The following is a 20,836-nucleotide window of genomic DNA, read 5'->3' as shown; positions in this document are numbered from 1 at the left end:
CACGTTCACTTCAAAGCTGTTACTAGCAAGTGAAAATTGAAGCTTTTTAATGAATGCATTTTTCACCTTAGCTTTTAGAACAAGACACTTAACATTAATTTTTACATCATGTCACATGCTCAACTGTGCTACTACTTTAGCTACAGCTGCATATGGTCTGCTTCCCCAGAAGCCCTCAGACTGAAGATTTATGGTGAAACAGCCACTTAAACACACACAAAACCAGAAAATACAGGTAGGTTTTACCAATGAGACAGACATTTTGCTGCATGCACCTCTCCATCGGAAACAAGTCCAACTTTAGCAGACACCAAGAGCATCTTTTGTCTTTAATTTCGAAGCGGTGTTACACAGAACTGGGAAACAAGTTAATGTTATGCAGTTTGCTGGAGCAGCAAAAGGAACAGAAGGTGCTTGATCTAGTAAGAAACTGTAAAGAGAACAGAAGCTTTGCATTCAAACAAAGGATCCCCCCAGGAATGAGAGGTATTTGAAGATGTCCACTTCTACATCTGGAACTAAAAGCTGAGATTTCTCACAGAGAAATGCAAATCAGTTAAGCAAACCAAGAAATGTTTGGGGAGGAAAAGGTAAATACTTGGCAGGCAAACACTAAAATGTTGAGCAGCTCTGTGCGAGTCATGTTCCACGAACCAAACTAAAAACATAATTAGTCTATTGTGTAGCTAAACACCAAGTTCTTTTCTTTTTTTCATCCCAAACATCTCCTGGACACTTGCTGCCTATCACCCTTTCTACAAGAGCACAGTACCGCACCGACAAGTCAGTGTGTAAAACACACCTGGGGGGGAAGGTTTAGCGAAGTATAAAGTGTTTTTTCAAAAGTGCATAAGTAGTAAACAACTCCCCTCTGGGTTTGTGTGTTTGCCGTGGTACCCCAAGACACCAGCCATTTCACACGGGCAGTCTGAGCGCTCCCAGCTCATGTCATCTGCTCGGAAGCTGAACGGCACCACTCGAACTGTAGTACCGTGTCTTGTGGCGGTGACCGTCAGCGGACAGAGCTGTGCAAGCGGCCTCACTCGGGTGCATTTTGCAGCAGCCAAAAAGATGGCCAGCCAGGTTCTACCAGCCTGGTAAGGAAGCGAGGGGCTTCAAATGTAGATCACATCCGAGTCATGCTGCTGAACCTACAGACAAATCCAATAGGAAAAATCAGTTTTGCCCTGAACTCCTACTTAAAGCAAAGTAACTCCCTTTGGCCCAGTTCTGCTTTAGCTCCGACTCTGTGACCTTTTGCAAGATGTTCTGCAATAGCTTTTTCTTCCTTCTTAAAACAACCATATTTGCCTCACCCCTGCTTTTTGGATTAGATTAGCCTTAAAAGTTGCTTCTGTTACTTGCATCAGGAAAAGCTGCTTCCTCATCTGTTGCTACACTCAGTTGTGCTCCTCCTAGTTCTAAGCACACAACCCTGAAGATTCAGGTCTTGAGTGTCATATGCTAGAGCCGCTAACTGATCCTTAAACCCCTCGGTTTTGTTCATATAACGCAGCAGTGAATACATCAAGCTTTCTTTATTCCCAATACCTTGCACAATTAGGATTGCCTAGAGGAAGCTGATTTCCTTCCCACTGCTCAAGACCACATGCCCTTACAGCTCTTCCTGAATGCATACCAGAGTCTCTATTCCAGTGAAATTTAAAAGCAAGTTGTTTTTTCATAAGACCCTGCTCATTAGCTCTTCAGGACTCTTTGACAGGGAACACACTGGAAGAGAACTGACCTGTTGGCAGTCCAGGAGTTTATTGATATCTTACTCCCTGCTCCTTAAAACCAGAAGACAGGCACAGTATCTTTTAACCTCTCTGTACGTGGGAGCACATTCCCACTTCCAAGTCCGGCTGACACAAATAAAATTGAACACAGATCCTCATACCGCACACAGGCAGCTCTGTGTCATTTACCAAGGCTCACAGCTTTGCACTCCAGCTTAGATCTTAAGTCACAAAAAACAGGTGGCTTCAAGTTATAACCAGTCCTGAATGGTGCACACCAAGGCGGGGGCTCCAAACTCACCCAACAGCCACTCATTGACTCCTCGTTTCAGAGGCTGTAACAGAGGCGGACAAAACAAGTCCCTAAAGGCCATTCTTTACCTCTCCGAACTCTAAACTTTCAGTCAACATTTAGGAATTTACTTACAAATCTGATTACCTTTATAATCTGTTTTCTGGTTCCTGTGCCCACACTGTTGGCAACCAAGGAATTTCCTTGGAAAGATGACTTTTCCACTGGCACCGTGTGTTGAATTTTGTTGGTACAAGGCCAACTGCTTGTAGTATTTAACAAGCAAGCAGGGAAAGGTCTTTGAAGATTTATATCCAATGAATCTCCAGTTTCGAAGGTTTTCATCCATGATGGGGTCTTTAAAAGACAAGAACACATGGAAATGTAGTGCCTTCTTTGTATCAACACTCATTAAGCCAAAAAGAACATCAGATGCATAGTCAGAAAATACAGGCCACGCTCCCTCCTCATTTTTCCAAGCCTCCCTTCGCTCTCTAAAACCATTGACTCGGAGCCATTTTTGCTACACGTAGAACCTGGAAAGACAAAGCCAGCCCTATTCTTGCACTGGTTCAGGAAGAGGCTGGAGTATTTATATTAGTAACAAGAAACTTATGACAAAGATCTGAGTTTAGTTCCTCACTGCCTTAGAATAAGAAAAATACACCAAGATTTTTATGACTTTCAGCAACCACAAAGCATGTGAATGAGTATGTGATGCAAACTATGAGGAACCACATTTAAATGTGTGATTAAGTTACAGCAATTCAGTTTGCTCCAAGACCTTAAACCCTTACTCCGATTTCATAATCTGTAAAATAAGATGATTAATTTTTGCTTATGGTACTGGTGTCCCACCCAGGAAAAACTCCTTAAATTCTGTTTTGACATGAATTTTCCTTGTCTGTGCTCACAGTTTCAATATTTTATTATCAAGGGTACTGAAGCATGTGCCTCGGACTGAAATACAGCAACTACCTTCGGCACATCCACACTATTCTCTTTTATGGATCATGCTGAGAAAAGCAGCAGGTATTTAGGGCACATACATTTCCTAAGGAGCGATCCAAGGATCCCAGTACTTCATTCCAATGAGAGTAAAGTCCAGACTGTTTTTCTTCTAGCTTCAAAGCATGAATTTCAGACTTCAGTTCTTTCAGTCGATCTTCGAATTTTCTGCTCTTCTCTAAGTAGTCGAGCCTGTAGTCCACACATCGGAGACAAAAAGCTTAAGGGCATGACATGGCTCAAGAACAGGTGTGTGTGGAAGGAGGAGAGAGGACGTTCTTTGTTTCATTTTCGGTTTTTTGATAGCCAAAATGAAGGCTGGGACATGTCAGCCTGACTCCCCCGACCCAGCGAGAAGGGGTTCACTTCCACCCTTCAGCATTCACACACTTACTAACTTTTTTCCTTCCAGACCAAGAGCAGAAAAGCCTCTCGATGCATGAGATCAAAGCAATACCATGCTGCAACACTAGAGGGAAACTGCTGTCTTCTGACTTGCTGTTACTCCAGCAAACTACTTCGCCCCTGACACAGTGCTCTCCAAGACAGAGGGGTTCTGGACTTGCCGTGACTTGATGCCTCCAGAACACCCTTCCTCTGTGTAAATAACTGGACTTACACAGACACAATCCGCACCAGCTCAGTAAAAGGCCTCCAGCCGTAGGTACAAGCAGGAGGCCATCCTGAGTTGATAAAAGGATGAACCGTGATTTCCAGAGATTTTTTTTTTTACCTTTCTGTACTTCCCATGATTAACATTCTCACTTATTTACACCATAAGCATACTGATACCTCTCTCTCTCTATCTCAAAGGATAGTCTCTTGAGGTCAATATCCTTCAAATCCAGCTTTATGGATCCTTTGTCAAAGTTGGCATCTCTGGTGTCAGTTGGTGAGTATTGCGGGTACTTGACCACGTTCTGAAAGAGGCAACACAAGCACTGCCAGTAAGATCTGATTGTTCAAATCTGGGGTTATCTCCCCAGCTTCTGCAGGAACGCCATGCTGAGCCATTTCTTAAGTTACCCATGATACACAGTTGCTCCTGCAGCCCTTCCCCTCTACCTGAGAGGCCCCAGATGAACTGCTGAAGTCCAGAACCCACAGATCCAAGGGCAGAGAAGTATCCTGGCTGCAATGTTCCTATCTATTTCAGCAGAGAATGGAAATCCATTCTCAGCAAGACAGGAGCAGAAGAGGGATTTGGGGCACACAGACCCTCAGCACTGCCTTCCTGCCAAGCACAGCTTCACCTGCCTTGCCTGAAGACACTCACATGCCAGGACAACACAGCTGGCTCTGTCCAACCACCTCCACAAAGTACTGCCTGACTGAGATGGCACAGAGTCGGTGTTGGCCAGGAATGCAGGCCATCTCTGCTAAGTCCCAACACCAGTCCTGTTCTCAACTTTTGTCTTGCCTTTCTTATCATCCCGACTCACAAATACAAGTTCCATCCTAGCTACGCCGTGTTTAAGCACCAGTTGGTCCATAGGTGTTTGTCACCCAGCTGGATGCAGACATGCAACTACTCGGCTTGATGGGGGCTATAAAAATGCAACCAACATCTGACTCTGAAGACAAAGTGGTGCCCAGTACAGCAGAAACTTACAGGATAATTAAGCCTGGTTATGTCTAAGAGTTTCTGCTTCGCTTTCCGTTCAGCCTCTCTGGCTTCATGCAGATCTTGTTTCAGATGCTCTGCTTCCTTGGCTCTGTAAGACAAATATCCTGACATGAACGGTTGATGATTTCCACTATAAAGCATGGATTTCAGAGCTAGGCACCTCACTAGCTTCCAGAGAACAAGATCCATCACCATGAATGAATCCTTTACCCAAACACATTTGTGGTAGGATGGTCACAGGGAGAACTAACTGGACACAGCATGACACATGCTTTCAAAGACAATCCTGCACAAACTGGCCGAATTACCATGTTTTTCCTACTCCTAATTCCAATGGGCTCAGTTATGACCTGCTGATACAGATTCTCCAGGCCGTCAGAGATCCTCCCTGAGGTGGGGAGAGGTGCAACACATCTGCTCTTTATTTTGGCAAGCTTTTTGGCAGTATCTTAAAACAAGCACAAGGCCCTTAAGAGCAAGGTTGAACATCCTATGTCAACACTGATCTGCTCTGCATCTTCAGGCAGCACAGTGTTATGGAATATGCAAACACTTCTAGAGCGGTTTATATTTCACAAGAATGGTTTCCACTTCTCAAAGATAGGGATACAAGAGACCATCACTTGGCACTAACGAATGAAAACAGCCTCATAGCTCAGAGGGTGTACAGATTGGTAAATTTAGACAGCTAGGTAGCCAGTGCTCTTTTGATACTGCTAAATAGAAAGTGCTTCTGCATTCTGGATCTTTCATAGTAAACATCTTTAAAGCCTTGCATCTGATCCTCTGTAACCTTCCTGACCTGCATCACAACTTCTGGTACCAGCTGGAACAAACAAGAGACAAGAGGGCTTAGTCACTCTGAAGTGTTGCTTTGGGAACAAACCCTCCCTCCCAGGCTTAGCTCTGAGAAAAGCAGCACTTTCTCCACCCAGGCATCCCAGCAGAGACCACACAACCCTACTCAAGCACATCTAACCTCCGGTCAGACTCCTTCACCAGCTTCACTGCTATCAGCTCTGCCTCCCGCATCTTTTGCTCCATCAGGCGTTTCTCCTCCTTGGTTTTCAGAGCTGTGATTTCCAACCTCTGTCGCTCTTGCTCAGCTTCTGCAGCATTCTGGGCCAGCAATTTTGCCTCTTCTTCTGCAATCTGAGCTTTCTCAGCCAGCAACTCTGCTGCTTCCTGGGATCGGAGCTAAGAAGAAACAATTTTTCTTAGTTATCCTGTCTAGCACCTACAAAATCACCCCTGCAGTCAGGAAGAGGACATCTTTTCCCAAAAGATCAAGTGATAAAAATATTATTCCTTAAAACAAAAAGTATAGCAAACATAATTGTAGGGTCTAGTGTTCATCCTCTGCTTCAGAATTGCCTCATTTCCTTCCTGCCTCTCACCTCTACAAAGCAAGGACACACATTTGCTTAGAGCTGGACAAAGACATCACCCAAAAATTGAAGTTGGCCCCTTCAGTTGCCAGAGCACCGTGCCCCTTTCTCCCAGTTTCAGCCCCAAGGTTGCTTCCTTTCCTCCCTCCTTGCCTGAAGAAAGCACTGTGAACCAAACAGCTCACAGCACACGGAGGTATGGCAGGTCAGAGTTTTCCTGGGATTCCAGCATGCCCTCTCCACCAGTGGTCAGAAACACTCCAGCCTTGTCTGGGCCATAATTCCTGGTGCCTCACAGGAGCCACAAGGGAAAAAAAAAGCTTCTAAACCAAGCAACCCTGTCAAGCACAAGAATATTCAGACTAATGTGCTACTCACCAGGGCCTCGTTGGCCTGCCTGGCTTCATCTTCCAGTTGGAAAAGGCGCCTTTCCAGCTCTTCTTTGGCTCGCTCAGCTTCTTCCCGGAGCTGCTTCTCCCTGGCCAGCCTTTGATTCTCCATCTGGAAACAGAATGAGCAATACTACGTTTGTGGGTTTGCAGCAGAATTCTGGGCCTGAGGCAGCACAGCAAACGAATCTAATGAAGAACTGACTGCTCTCGAGCTGGTGGACTGATATTCACCAGAGATGCAAGGCTGAAGAGCTTGCACTTTGCAGCACTGAACTCCTCTGACAGGTAATACTGGTTATTTCAGACTGCTGGAAGAAACTTGGGTCGATCTGTTATGTACCCCAAATCTTTGTGATCACCTATATGCAGTTTCACAAACATCACTTACATCCTCAGATGCTGCACACACACTAGAGCTGTTCCCACATTCACTTCTGCTGCACTTTCTCACCTCCCACACACATATTGATGCAACACATGGACAGCAAGGGCACCAGCCGGCATAATAATCAGTGTTTTCAACAACAGAGGAGCAGAAAGAATCTACCTTTTTTCTGGCTTTTTCTTCCCTGGCTTGTGCTTTCATTTGTTGGATCTCTATTGAGTCCACTTTTCTTCTCCTCATAAATAGGTCGTGGTTTCCAATGCACAACTGTAAAATCTGGATAGGAAAAGCAAAGCAAATGCAATTTTGATGTTCTTGTGCCCCAGCCAGAGTGACAAAGAGCCTCACATTGGCCTCACGGGACAGAAGCTGACAATTCCAACTTCAGCACAAGCGCTGGCAGTTGCTTCCCTTCCAAGAAAATCAGCACCCAGGGCAGGCTCACATCCAGGTACGTAACAGTTTGGACCAGGATGAGGGTTCCTCCTGTCCTTCACCCCCGCTCTGGTTCCACCTTCCCGAATAAGAACAGGCTATAGATCTAGGCCAACAGTGCACAAGGTGCAGCTGTGGGAGTGATCACCTCCGGTGGCCCCTCCACAAGCTCACTGAGGAGTGACCCAGCCCCTGTGGTTGTGCTAGGAAGCAATCAGTGACAATTAGCCGGTCGATTAGGTCCCTTCCTTGTTGCTTCTCCCAGAAGAGGAGAGGCAGGAGCTGATAAGAACCCACAGCAGCCAGATAGGCAGATGCTGCAGTGTCTTTGCACCCTTCCATACGCTACATCCTCCCCTTCCAGCACCTGGATTTCCCTTTGTGATTTGGGCCTTCTTTCACATAGCACTTTCCACCCATCTCCCCTTCCCAGAGAGGACAAATATATGCACCTTGACTTCCCAGACAGAACAATCCTCAGGAAAACACATGCAGAAACTCAGTGCTCCCTGGTCTCTCCATGGGTTTTATAAACAATATCTCTCACTCAGGTGTCAGTCAGTATCACCAGGCTCAGTTTTAAAGAATGAAAGCAGGACACGTACCAGTTTGTTCACTTTGAGTTGAGAGGAAAAGAACTTGAAGACTTCTGCTTTTTTGTCAAGAGGTTTAATAGTTAACTATACGGGCAAAAGAAAAAAAAAAAAAAGAAAGAAAACAGTGAGGAGGAGGAAAAACAAAGCTGAAACTATTAATACTAATGCAAACTTTAGCCCATCTCCACTTCTCTCCAGGGAAGCAGTGATTTATGTCACAAATGTGATGAGAGCGATGCAAAAATGTTTTGCTCAAAAGAATCAGAACCAGGGCTGCTGTTACACAGGTTCCTCACCTGCTCCTGTAGCAGGCTATGTTAGCAGTTTAAGCCTCCCACGGACCCACGCTGGTGCCAGTTTGGATGGTGGCTTTCATAATAGCACCACCTGTGCATTGCAAACTACACTAAGAACACTGGAAGAAGCATGGGTTATCAGGAAAACAGAATACATTACTAACCCCCAGGAGCAGTCACATTCTTGAAGTCAGGGAGATGTCAAACACCTCTCTGAACACCAATCATTGCAGGTGTAAACAAAATATATCAAGGGCCTGAAGGACTTGTTCTTCTGACCATCAAATAACACTCCTGGAGCTCCTGCATTCTCACATTTTCAGTCCTATCTCCCAAGCTGTTTCCAGAGGACATGAAGGGCTTTCCTGCTGCCAGGTCAGTACACGCTGTTTCACTTCTAGTGTTGTGCTCAGTTTGGCTGCATAACAAGACACAGCTCCATTCTTTAAGAGCCTGTTTTCTGTGACTCACAGGTTAGCTAGCACTCTATTCCTATAATTCATTTGCAATGCAATATATAATTTCAGGCCATCTGAGTCACCAAGATCATAAAGCCCTACAGCTTGTTTCACCCCGTAGGTAAAAACTTGTTGCCTTGTGATAAGCAGGGCTGTGAATGTGTCACTGAATATAGTGGGGCTTTAATATAGGGCTGCCCAGTTTCCCAACAATAGGGAGTTAAAGCAGTTTATTCACAGACCAGAGGGGAAGTTCAGTGTCACTCAAGGACCAAAAAGTTTTTGGAGGCAGAACTCCTGTAGGCTGCCCTGCCTGATTTAATGTAGGCACATCTAACTCTGGACAACAAATCTCAGCCTCCGTGTTTTTCAAAAGGCCCAGAGAAAATGGAACGGGCTGTGCTGTCCTTTGGCTGACAAATCCCAGGTATCCCAGTACCAATGTAGTTTTTCTGGGTTTGTTTTTCTGATTATAGCCTTCCACATAGCCACATGGTTTGTAACGAGAGTAAATTTCACCCACTCCCCACTGTACTTTCTACAAGTAAAAGATGGGCTCTGAAATCACAGTGAAATGGCAACGGCAGGGTTGTGCTGAAGACTGAAATCATGCACTGACAAACTGGCAGAATTCAGGCAGAAAAACATGTGCATCTCGCTGCATGTCTCCTCTTGCAGCTGCACTTCAAACCTCATCTAGGAAGACAACTTCTGCATGTGGAAACGGCATTAAGTCTTTATGGATCATCTAATTCCTGCTGAGATAAGCGAAGGAGCTAGTCACAGTGGCATTCATAATACCTCAGATATCAACACCCTTGTTTTGCAAAGGATAAGCAGCGGGGAAGGAACCAGAACAGAGAGCTCCACAAGTTTGGAGAGCTCAGAGCAGCCTCTGGCTCCTAGGGGGACCGAGGTTACGCAGCGCATCTGAAAGGCAGGTCTGTTATTTTTGTAACAAAGCTCCCTAGGATTTTCCCCTTCTCCCCCAAATTATTTAAACAGAGACAGCTTTCAGCCTGTTCCAAGAATCCCAGTCCACACCCATGCACACATAAAAAGAACAGTATATCAAAGCCATCATACCTCTTTCTCACTATAGGAAATGTTTCTGATAGCACTCCACTCAAACGACTTATTTGGAGAGAACCTGTTATTAATGCTGTAGATATGAATACCTTTGGCATCAACTCCAAGTAGGAGATCTGTATGGTTTTTATTTTGCTAAAAAACAACAGATATCAGTAAATGCAATTTATGGTGACACTAAACAACCACAGACAAGAAATACATTGATATTTATCTGTATTTTTAGGAAATTGATGTTTCCACAAAATATTATGAATGTTGACATTGCTAGCTAATAACCCAGTCCTCTAGGTTGACTAGAGCAGCTCAAACTTTTAGTCTATTTCTCCTTCTTCCTATTACATACCCAGAGCTACTCAAGACATTGGTCAGACTGTAAAACACGAAATCTTAACTGTTTATTCACCTACTTATTTAGCAGTAGGACAATCAGTACACAGCCCACCATCAGCAGAGAAAAGCAGAAGTCAGGAGTCCCAGCTCCAAACTCCCTGAAGGATTTTAAAAGGACAGTACCGTCATCTACAGCAATTGAAAACTGCTAAAATAAAGCACTTACAGCAATTGGGAAATAATTGACACCATACATTTCCAAGTCTTGGGCAATTTTCAGGTAGTTCATTTCAGCTTCATCCCTAGAGAATAAGGCCATGATTATACTCAGAGATTCCTTTCCAACCCTTCTCTCCTAGCTGACTCCACGTTTCTCACTTAGAAAAGAACAGGCAATCTGGTCCTTTGTACTTAAATTTTGCCATTTCACTCTCAACAATAGAAAAAAGATAATAAAACCAGCATCTCTACTGAATAACGACAGTAAAACTGTACCTATTTTGAATCATGTATAGTGTAATCTTCACTAAAATTCAAGTCTGGTCTTATCCTTGTGTTAGTTTTGCCACTCCATCATTATTATAGCTTGGAGACCTACCCTACCATTGTTTTCCATGGCATGAGGATATTTCCTTCATGAAACAGAGTTCGTCGAGAAATGAGTCGTGAACAAATTCTAAACAGAGCTTTGGGCAGAAGCCAAAGAAGGGCGAGAATCTCTCCACCCACTGTTCTCTCTTCAAGGTGAGGCACCAATATCTTGAGGAAAATATTCAGTAAAAGTAGTGCTAAGAAGCACCTACAACAGCCAAAGAGAAATTGAACTGAAATATTAGGAAAGGCTGCCTCTGGGTGCCAACAGCTCCTACGTCTTGTATAACTGAATTTCCAGACATGCTGAGTATCTTGAAGTAGCTGAATGTCCACATGGACTAGCACCAAAACTCAGTCCTGGAACTATGATGCCGTGTCTTTACTGCTTTGGTTCCTTGCTAAGACACCCTTTTGAGGTGGAAGAAAATATATCAGATTCCTCCTTTTATTCTAGGGGGACACCAGGGTGATATGGCTCCAAAAAGGCAGCTGCTGCACAGGTCAGACACACCAGCAACTCCAGGTAGCTAACAGCCTTAAATGAAAAAGCTACCTTCAAATTCACCACAACTCAAACTTTCCGCAAACTTTCTCTTTGCTGGCATACATGGACTCTGGTGAGACAGGACTCCCGTTTTAGGTATGTTTGGTCACAAAGCTCAGCAAGAGCCCTCAGCTTCTCTGTTCACTTCAAAGCAAATCCAGTTTACAAGCACTTGAGGCCCTACACAAGACACTTTTTACCCCAGATGAGTGGGTGGTTTTATCCTTAAATCAACCTACTAACATCACAGCTTGCAAACTAGTATTTCTTTGCTCACTCTACAAAAGCCAAATTTCCCTGAAGACAGCAAATAACCAGTTACTGAAATGTATGGGATTTCCAAAGAATGAAATTATTTCAATACCTAGCGATACCCCTGTGCTCAGCATACCAAGCAGTAATCTTTTCTTCCCACATCTCTGCTGTCAGCTGATACTGCCTGAGGACCTACAGAGAAAGGAAGGAGTTTGGTTTCCTTTGAAGACACAAACACATGTGATGCCTCTCCCAAGCAACGTGAATGCAGCACTGCAGTTCACAGCTCGGTCATTTTGCCAAGTTCAGGGCAGAGGCAGTTTCTAAGCCTCCGTTTAATCCCACAGCAATAGCTGTGTTGCAAAGAGCAGCTCCAAAGATTTGCTTTTATACAGCATAAAGACTTACCCTTTTGGGTAAAAGCTCATCATGGGCTAGAAAGCCTGGCTCATGAAAATTTGGGTCGTAGTCACCGTACTGTCCCAAGAAAAGAAAAGATATCTTCAGTTTGTTAGACGCAGAATGCTGAAGAACTTATTGCTTGTGTAGTTTGACATGATTGTTTGAGACAGATTCTGTTTTGATTCCCCCCTATACAGGGTAACCATAATAAAGAGGCTTCCCTCATCCCAACTGTCCATAGAAGTTACTTCCAGCCTTTGTGCTCTGCACGTGGATACAGCCACGAAGGTGTCCTACAACCTTAGACTTCAGTCCTAGCCTGCAGCTCCCGGTGACTGCAGATATGAAAGAATCTCCTGTTACTTCATACCCTCCTCTGAACTACAGGCTACATACAGGAGTGTAAGCTCCCCTGTTCCTACAGCCTGCTGCACACAGGCTGGGCGGCTGCAGAGGGCCAGCCCTGCTGAGAATTTGTGTTCACCTCCCGCCGTTGGCTCTAGGGGGCATGAAGTGAACTCAGAGATACTAAAAAACATCACGTCCTTCCATTGTGAGCTCTGGTACCTGCACCTGCTGTATCCATGGCCAGTTTTTAAATCAACAGGAAATAATTCTAGCCGGGAGAAAGATTACCTCAAAATGTTTAGGGCCAAAGAAATCCCCTAAGTTGCAAAAGAATAGTATATAATACCAAAATCCTTGAGGTGGCATCTAATGCTTATTTTTCTACCTGCGCCTGTACCTCCCAGGTTGACCTACTTCTTTAACAGCAAATAACAACACTGCTGTCTTCTGCAGACCACAAGTACAAGTTGGTTAAAAAAAGAAAAAAAAAGTATTAAAAAAGAGCACTTCTAGGCACAAACCTTGGCCTGAACAGCATAAGAAGCCAGTAAAACTGTTGCTTCTGGAGAACAATAGATTTCCTCATCCAGTATTTGTTTCTTAACCTAAATCAAGAGAAAGAGAGCAAGTTAAAGAAGCTCAAAGTCAGGACTTACGTCAGGCTTGAAATGAAACTAGACATGCCCGGACTGTAACTTGGCACCAAACATCACCATCATGAGTTAATAACAGCAACAATAAATGGCATTCAGAAACACAGGAAGCGTTTACGCATCAGATGTAATGAAAAAAAAACCCAACTTTTGAAAGTTAAAGTGTCTTAATTCTATAGGAAGAAATTCTTTACTGTGAGGCTGGTGAGACACTGGCAGAGGTTGCCCAGAGAAGCTGTGGCTGCCCCCTCCCTGGCAGTGTTCAAGGCCAGGCTGGGCAGGGCTTGGAGCAACCTGGTCTGGTGGGAGGTGTCCCTGTCCATGGCAGGGGGTTTGGAACAAGATGATCTTTAAGGTCCCTTCCAACCCAAACCAGTCTGTGATTTTATAAAACACCAGTCAACTATCTCCACACATTTGCATGAGGAGTCCTGAAAAAGAATGTGTTATAAAACATGAATTTTATTGTCTGCATTTCATTCCTTTTATCAATTCTTTTTCTTCCTGCTTTGGAAAAGCTACCTTTACAGCACGTAAAACATCAAATTTTAGCTTGGAAGGGACCGCTGGAGGACATCTAGTCAAAGCAGGTCCAACTAGATCAGACTGCTCAGGGCTGTCCAGCCGACTAATATTGCCAAGGACAGAAACATACTGAGAACCATAACGGTACGTTCTCAGGCTTTCCAGAATAAGAGAATAAAGGAGACCCCACAAAGGGAAGCTGACTAATAGAGCACTTAATTTATGCAATTACAGTGCTCTAAGCACAACAAAAACATAGGGGCTTAAAAACAAAATCCCAGTATAAATGGTAAGAGAGTCTTTTAACATTCTTTCCATTTTAATAATCTATGGTGCTACCAAGATCAGAGGTGTCATAGTTTGTAAGATATTGCCTGATTTTAAATCAGTTAGGTAATTTTTACTTGAAAATCTAAAGAGTGAAGGGGAAATTAATCTTCACAAGTCTTCCTCTCAGATTTAATGTATTTAGTGTACTAGCAAGCACAAGACGTGCAAAATTTCGCATAATGCACAGTCTTAAACATTTCCAAAAAGAAAAATTACTTGAGATAGCACTGAGCTATCTTCACAAATACACTTTGGCACTGCAGGTACTGTGAACTGAAATGAACCATCAAGAAAGTTTTTCTTTTAAATTTAGTCTCTGGTGGGCACAATATACGAACCTGAGTTATAGTACAGGGAAAATTCTTTCTAAGCTGTTATAATGGAAAGAATGAAAAGACTTTTCTTCCAATTTGGAAAGCTCCAGCTTTCATACTCCATGGTGCAAATCGTATGTTTCAGACTTCAGAACTTAAGATAAATTCCCCCCAAGTGTCTGGGGGGGTTTCTGATCAGTTTTTATGACATTTTGTTATACGTCTTTATGACGGAGCAAATTCCCTGATCTTTAAGCAGACAATAGTTAGCTTTAGTCATTCACATTTATTCACACATTTTGCAAAAAGCTGTTATGCCACATTGATTTGTAAAGGTCTGAATAGTCAGTAGAGCTGAAACCTGTAGGCATCCAGATGTCTGTACATGTTTTTCCTATTAGCATCCAGGTGTGATCTTAAGCTCTTATAGTCAGGAAACCTTGCAAGTTCAAATTTGTTTCAGTCTTGTTTTTCTGCTTTGGAATGAGAAGAATTTGCTAATTACATATCTGCTAGTCAAGGCAGGTTCAAGGAGAAAAGAAAAAAGTGAAAAAAAAAATCAGGATTAAAAGACTAGGAAAAGAGTTCTGCCCCTCTCATTCCTTTCCTAAATTAGCTTAAGAAACACACTGCCAAGGTTCTGGATGAAGTTCTAGTTAGTATGTTAACCCTCAGAACAACAGCATTTTCCTATCACTGCATTAACACATCCTCCTCAGGGAACAAGGCTATTTACTGTGTTTATTTACAGAGGCAGACTGAATTTACTCCCTACACTCAATCTGCTTGCACAGACACATACTGCTGAAAGCTACCAGAATAAAACAACACACCAGAAGCTTGCAACTTGCAGAGGACCCCACAGCAACTCAGGAGAGAAGCTGAATGTCACAGACATTGGAACAAACACCTGACCAACAGGTGACCATCCCAAACTCACTGCTTGTGTACCTATTGTTACAGCTACAGCCTGTTGCTGCAGCTATGGAGCCACAGCAGGGCTTTTCCTCCTTGGTGCATCTCGATTTTGATAATGAAGCATTGCACTCCAAGAATTTGCTCCTTCATCTACTTTTTAATGGAGCTAAGAGAAGGCTAACAATTTCTGGGCCAAAAGAAAACCAAGTGGCAAATAGCAAAGCTGCCTCTGCAAAGCCACTAGCACCAATGCACGTGTGGGGTTAACTTTATTACTTTTACTGGCTTCCATCTCATGGAAATTTGTAAATTTGTAAGAACCACCACGATGTACAGACCAAGCTGTGTTCCCACAGCTAACAACTCCGCTCTTGAGCGCAGTACTGCTGCCCTGCAGCTCCTCAGTAGCTGGCCCTGGCAGCAGTGGCAGAGCTGAAAGCGATTCTGTTATCTGTGAGAAAGATTTGTCAGGGCTGGGGATTTATTCTGCTAGCATGAGTAACAGGCACCCAGTTCACTGGGGTAGGGAAGACGACTCAAGCTGGCTGATTTAACTAGCTGAAGGCAGCGTGTGCGAGTCTGGACATTTCAGAACACCATCCAAGGGAACAGCCCTTCTCATCCAGGGGCTGTCAGACACCACGATGCCTCTTTAAAAGGATCACACACTGTGGTGAATCTTCAGTTTCACTCGTAGCTATGTATGCTGCTCCACTCCTTTTGAAGCTTGCTGGAGGAACAAACCCGTATTTCAGAATGGCTATCAAATTCTGTCATCTTTTTTTTTTCCCCCCCTACAATCCCAAAACAAAGATTCAAGAAGGACAGGTTAGGGAGTTCTTGGTTTGTAGTGATTGTGCCTTCTACAGTCATACATAACAAGCTCTCCCAGTAAGTACCTCAACTATTTTTAGGAACTCACGAGTTTTAGTTTCAGGGACAGGCTGTAGTCACAGGTCTTGTTCCATCTGCAGCTGATACGGTTGAAAAAGCTTATTGTCCCCAACTGCTGATCATCATTCCTTCCCTCTTCTCCACCTTCACAATTACCACCGTAATCACTTGTGTAGTCCCTCCCCCACACAGTGCGTACATCTAATGACAGGTCTCTTCTAATTCTGCTCGTTTGGAAAGAGCTAGCTTAGGGAATGGTTACACAAGAGGTTACACCAGCAGGTCTAAGACGACAATGACTAGGAGCTGTTGAGACTCTCTTCATCCAACTTAGCTGCAGCCAGAGCAGACCAGAGGACACAGTCCTCAAGATAACTTCTGAAGCTGATAAAAATGGCTTTACTTTATATTTTTCAGCACTGACCAGTTCGGGCAAAAGCCTCACAGTTCTTCAAGCAGTGCCAGCCTTGCATGGATTTTCTAACACATGCTATAGGAGCAAAACAAGTCTGGAACATCCAGATGTGGAATTATGACCTGAAGTGCTAGGTCTAAAAGTCATTTCACATGGAACTACAGGTCTCAGCAATTTAACTCCCATCCCTAGCACAAACAGTAAGAGAAACCACCAAAAGAACAAAAACCTGCAGAATGCAAACAACATTCAGCTCACCAGTACACAAAGCGACAGCAGTCAGGAGAGATGTTTGTATTTCATAAAAGTCAGATCTTTACAGAGACACTGATACAGCTGAAGCCAGGAGAATCATTTTGAGACTAATAGTTGCCAACAAGATCAAAGACAATGCAAAAGGACTGGGACAAATACAGAAGGAATTCATAGTTAAAAACTGTTCCTGACCTGAAGGAAGAATAAATGCTGGGTAATTTCCTGTAGTAGTTCCTCTTCTACCTTCTCTGGGTAGAATTTAGCCAAAAAATGAAAGCTAATGGGATCTTCTTTGGGGATTTCTTGATCTAAAACCTGTTTACAGATAAAAAAATCAGCAACAAAAAGTAGTATGTAAGTGTCTCAAAATATTCCACAGGAAAATCAGAAAGCAGCTGATAATGCACTTAAAGCAGCCTTTGCATGTTTTAGGAAAGAAGGGAAATGCTGAGCTTTAATCTAACAGCAACCAGCGCATATAGTGGTGATTGGTGTGTGACACTTCTATTGTGCAATAGAACCAATCAGACCAAACAACACAATGAACTTTAGTCTTAAAACAATGATACCATCTAAAATTACGAATTGTCACACAACACATCCCTTTAGCTCCTGTGCTAAAAACGTAAATCTTTCATAAGTGCAAAATTGCCACGCTGTTATTTTTTTCCTGTACCTTTTTGTCCATCTTTAACCAGGTACACATCCCTTTTATTGTGTACTGCAAGCCAAAGAACCAAGTCTCCCTTAAACCAAGTGCTCGGCACACCAGGTCAAACAAGTCCTTTCCCTTCCATTTCATCTAAAAGAGAAAAAGAAAATTAAGAAAAACAGTTGCGTCTTGAATGAATTTGCTACATTTTAGTCAAGCAAACCAGGCTACCTTTTCTCCTATGAACTCTTATTTCACCTTTAGCTTTTCTATATGCCTACAGCAAAGGTGCTATAGTTAAAACGCTCTACCTCCTCTTCCTCCCTTCCACAGAAACATGCACAAAGCAGCTGTAGTCATTCAACCACAGCATCAAGTACTTTATGAGCACAGGGAATGAGGATTGTACTAGTGAATTCCTAGGACACAGCAAGGCTTTATTAATATTTCTAAGAGTCTTATTCAATAGTTTATACAAATTGGAGAGCCAGAGAAGGCCAGGGAAGTCAGAGTGGCAGGGCACAGGGTAGAAATGCCAAACAATGAGAGCAAATCCATCTTTCACATACCTCAGCTCTTTCAGTGGCACCAAGCCAAGCCTTTATGCTACTGATTTAAACGAACAGGAGCCTGTCTTCTAGAGTCATTTAGTAGCCTGGCTCCATAGACAGCAAGCTTTGAGCAAAAGGTCCTGAAATTCACACACATACGATGCCTCATTTTTTCACTAAAGAGGCTGCACATCTGTTTCTTCTATTTGGTTACATGTTAAAAAGATGATTTTGTCTAATTGTATGGGCCAGCCACTAACAACTTGATGGCAAAAAAAAAAAAAAGAGAACGAACTTTTGGGCAATATTTGGATGGAAAGCAGGAAATCATGCCAGCAAGAGAGCAGTATTTGGGGAGAAGGGAGAGACAGCAAAGAAAGGAATACATTAAGCTGGATTTGTAACAAGGACTCTGATCTCTAAATCGAATTTTCCAAATCCTTTCTTTTCACAACTCTGCCTGCAAGTATTCTAGATCAGTAAGTCACAGAAGTGTACTGCTTGCAGCTAATCTATTCTGTCCCTGAGGGACCTAGTAAACGAATTACTGAATGTCCCACAAGACCGTCAAGTCTCATTAGAATTGCCGATCCCATTGACCCTCAGTTTTCCATCTCCTCAACATAACTGTATGTCTTTTTCTGCTTTTGCTGGAGGATTAGGAATTAATCAGGCACAGTTCCGCCTCCTCGCTAGTGCAGCTCAATTCATTCAGCAGTTGAGCACTTGCTGTTTGGTTTTTTCTGTATGTTTCTGCAGTCATGATTTCTCTATCCAATTTACTACACAGCTGTAACCAACAGAAGAGCTAGCTTTCTCGTTTGATCATTTTTCTACCCAGAGATACAAACCAGCCATTGTAGTTAAAGAAATAAACTGGAGTTTACAAAGGGCAAATTTGAAGAGAATGTCCCAGATCAACTGAGCACAAAAGTACCATTTTGTAAATTATTTTATAGGCAACATCTTCAGACCAGCTCTGACCAGACTTCTTTACCCAAACTGGCACTGTCTTAAAGAGTTGTGTCACTTACAAAAAGAATCTTGTGGAGAAGTAGGTACACTCACAAAGAAGTCCCGCATCATGTGCTGGAATGCTTGTGAAGAAAGCAGGCCTACTGCTAATTTAGCTGTTTCACAGTCAAATGGATTTCATGGAAACAGCTTCAAATTCTGAAGAGTCAGAGTTGCTTAACAGAAGAATGCACCTGAGATTAAGTAATCCATTGCTTATAACAATAATAGATCAGTTTTAAGACCATCCATGAACTGATCATCTGAACTTTTCAAATTCATGTCTGGCTCATACAAAGGTCAGTCTCTGTCTTTCTAGCATTCTGCTGAGGACACTTACCTCACAGCTGAACTCCATTTCAGCGTCCACTGTTACAACTCTGACTTTAAAAGTCTTTGGTTGTTTCTTCTTCAGGCCTCGGATGGACATATTTTTTAGTTTATAAGGATAGCCACACCTGAAATCAAACATTTTACATTTAGGGCTGGAAATTCAGTAACATTTCCTTGGCTAGATTCCAAAGTAGGATGAGTCCAAACTTGCAGAATAAAGTCACCTTTAAATATGCATTTTTGCGTCTAAGGCTAAGAAAGAATGTTGAAACAAAAAAAAGATAGTTTTATCTTTAAATTCAGTTTGCTCCTTAAAATAAATTACTGTCTTTCCTCAGACTTCAGCAAACACTGAGTTCCTACAGTACTAGAAACAACATCATTCAGACCTTACATTGCACAACCCAGGGACCTGCCTCCCACTACGGTCGAGGACATCTAGGGAACCTCCAGTCCAGCCCTCGTGCTCCATACAACCACCCACATCCGTGCAATTCAGCAGTCTCTTGCCACAAAACTCTGCAATGGATGAATGTTTACAGTTTCATAGAAGTAATACCTGGCTTTTGAGTAACACCAACAGAAATATGACATTCCTCATCCCTTTTACATATCCAAGCAAAATTCCCTCTCTCAAAGGTCTCTGCAGCACGTACCAACACCAAATGCATCAGCAGAAGCTCTGCTTGTAAAACACGCAGGAGTGCTACATCTCACCAAAACCTTATGATCTCAAACCCAGCTCAATTCTTCTCCATCAGTTATGGCTCCTTAAGCAAGTAACCTACTGAGTTTCTTTACAACATGAGATCTTAACTCCCTGAAATGATACATATGCCAAGAATATATGCAGTGAAATTAAGCTGAATTTACCATGTTCTCCTGGATGAAAGTTAAGAACAGAAATTTTCCCAGTGGAGTTCTTGTGAAATTAATTTGATTTTGCAGAAATCTACAGAAAATTCCTTCACAAATCTTCTATTCTAAATGTAATTGACTGCAGGCCATCAGGAAAATTGATGAGGGGTGTTATTTTGACAGCCACAGGGGTTTTGTGGATACCATTCAAACCAAATGTTGAAAGTCAGGGTTAACGATAGCGTGAGCCTGCACTGTGCAGTCCTCATCTTTATTTCTGAGCACAGGCAATCAGCCTGTGAAGTTTGCTGCTTCTTTTGACTTTATAAAATTAACAGCTCAGCCTTGCACAAGCTAGTTAGTATCTGTGAACTATATAGGTCAAGAAGAGACCGAGGCATTCTTGGTTTCCTCCCATATACGACTATTACAGTGTGGCAGACTTCCAATCTCTCCTTAAGGAATTCCAAAGTAAAGTTCTAGTTTAAACTGAACAGTTCCATTTGTCTGTACCTTCCAGGATTTTATAAAATATTTTGTCCCCTTCTTTGCTTCTGCTGAGCTATAAATTGGCTGGCAAATGTACTGATTATTTTCCACTTACTTTGTATGTGCCCCTCATCCAAAAATTTCAAGCAGCTAAATAGTAGGTAAAACATATTGGAAGTTTTTCTTTTCAAACTGTAGGGAGGTTGAGGCAGAGAACAGAAGAGTTAGTTACCAAATCATATGGACATCAGCAGCAGAGTTGAGAACAAGTACTTGAGACAACTCAGTACGGGGAAGAAAAGCTCAGGAGGAAATTCATCTGTCTGACACCACTGAGACCAGTTGAGGAGTCCTCTCCCTCCAGTTGGCTCTGGTGACGCTGCTGCTGAAGTCTTGTTTGGTTTGGGGCAACACACTTCAGGAAAGATAATGGGCTAACTGGAGAGAATCCAAA

At 43.0% G+C, this 20,836-nt stretch overlaps 1 protein-coding gene across 1 annotated transcript; it reads right to left on the bottom strand.

The window, feature by feature from the left end:
• Positions 1-1,115: 1,115 nt before the first annotated feature.
• LOC104346623 (merlin) lies at positions 1,116-20,622 on the bottom strand. Its single transcript, XM_086475395.1, has 18 exons — positions 20,615-20,622; positions 19,043-19,160; positions 17,162-17,287; positions 16,678-16,800; positions 12,703-12,786; positions 11,840-11,908; positions 11,541-11,623; positions 10,265-10,340; positions 9,703-9,840; positions 7,872-7,946; positions 6,994-7,107; positions 6,433-6,555; positions 5,646-5,863; positions 4,652-4,754; positions 3,832-3,959; positions 3,081-3,231; positions 2,179-2,388; positions 1,116-1,151 (listed from the first exon to the last, which is right to left on the bottom strand). Exons 1-18 carry the CDS (start codon positions 20,620-20,622, stop codon positions 1,116-1,118), a joined length of 1,983 nt encoding a protein of 660 aa, XP_086331521.1.
• Between the last annotated feature and the right edge of the window lie 214 nt (positions 20,623-20,836).

The sequence above is a fragment of the Leptosomus discolor genome, chromosome 18 (genome assembly GCF_034619465.1).
Source record: "Leptosomus discolor isolate bLepDis1 chromosome 18, bLepDis1.hap2, whole genome shotgun sequence".
NCBI lineage: Eukaryota > Metazoa > Chordata > Aves > Leptosomiformes > Leptosomidae > Leptosomus > Leptosomus discolor.
The sequence above is the reverse complement of the archived record's forward strand: the minus strand, read 5'-3'. Positions and strand labels throughout refer to the sequence as shown.

Coding starts and splice junctions, on each gene's coding strand:
- LOC104346623 (XM_086475395.1), bottom strand. Junction 10,341..11,540: donor GAGCACAGGGGTATCGCTAG/GTATTGAAATAA, acceptor CTTATTCTCTAG/GGATGAAGCTGAAATGAACT. Junction 6,556..6,993: donor AAGAAAAAGCCAGAAAAAAG/GTAGATTCTTTC, acceptor TTCTGTTTCCAG/ATGGAGAATCAAAGGCTGGC.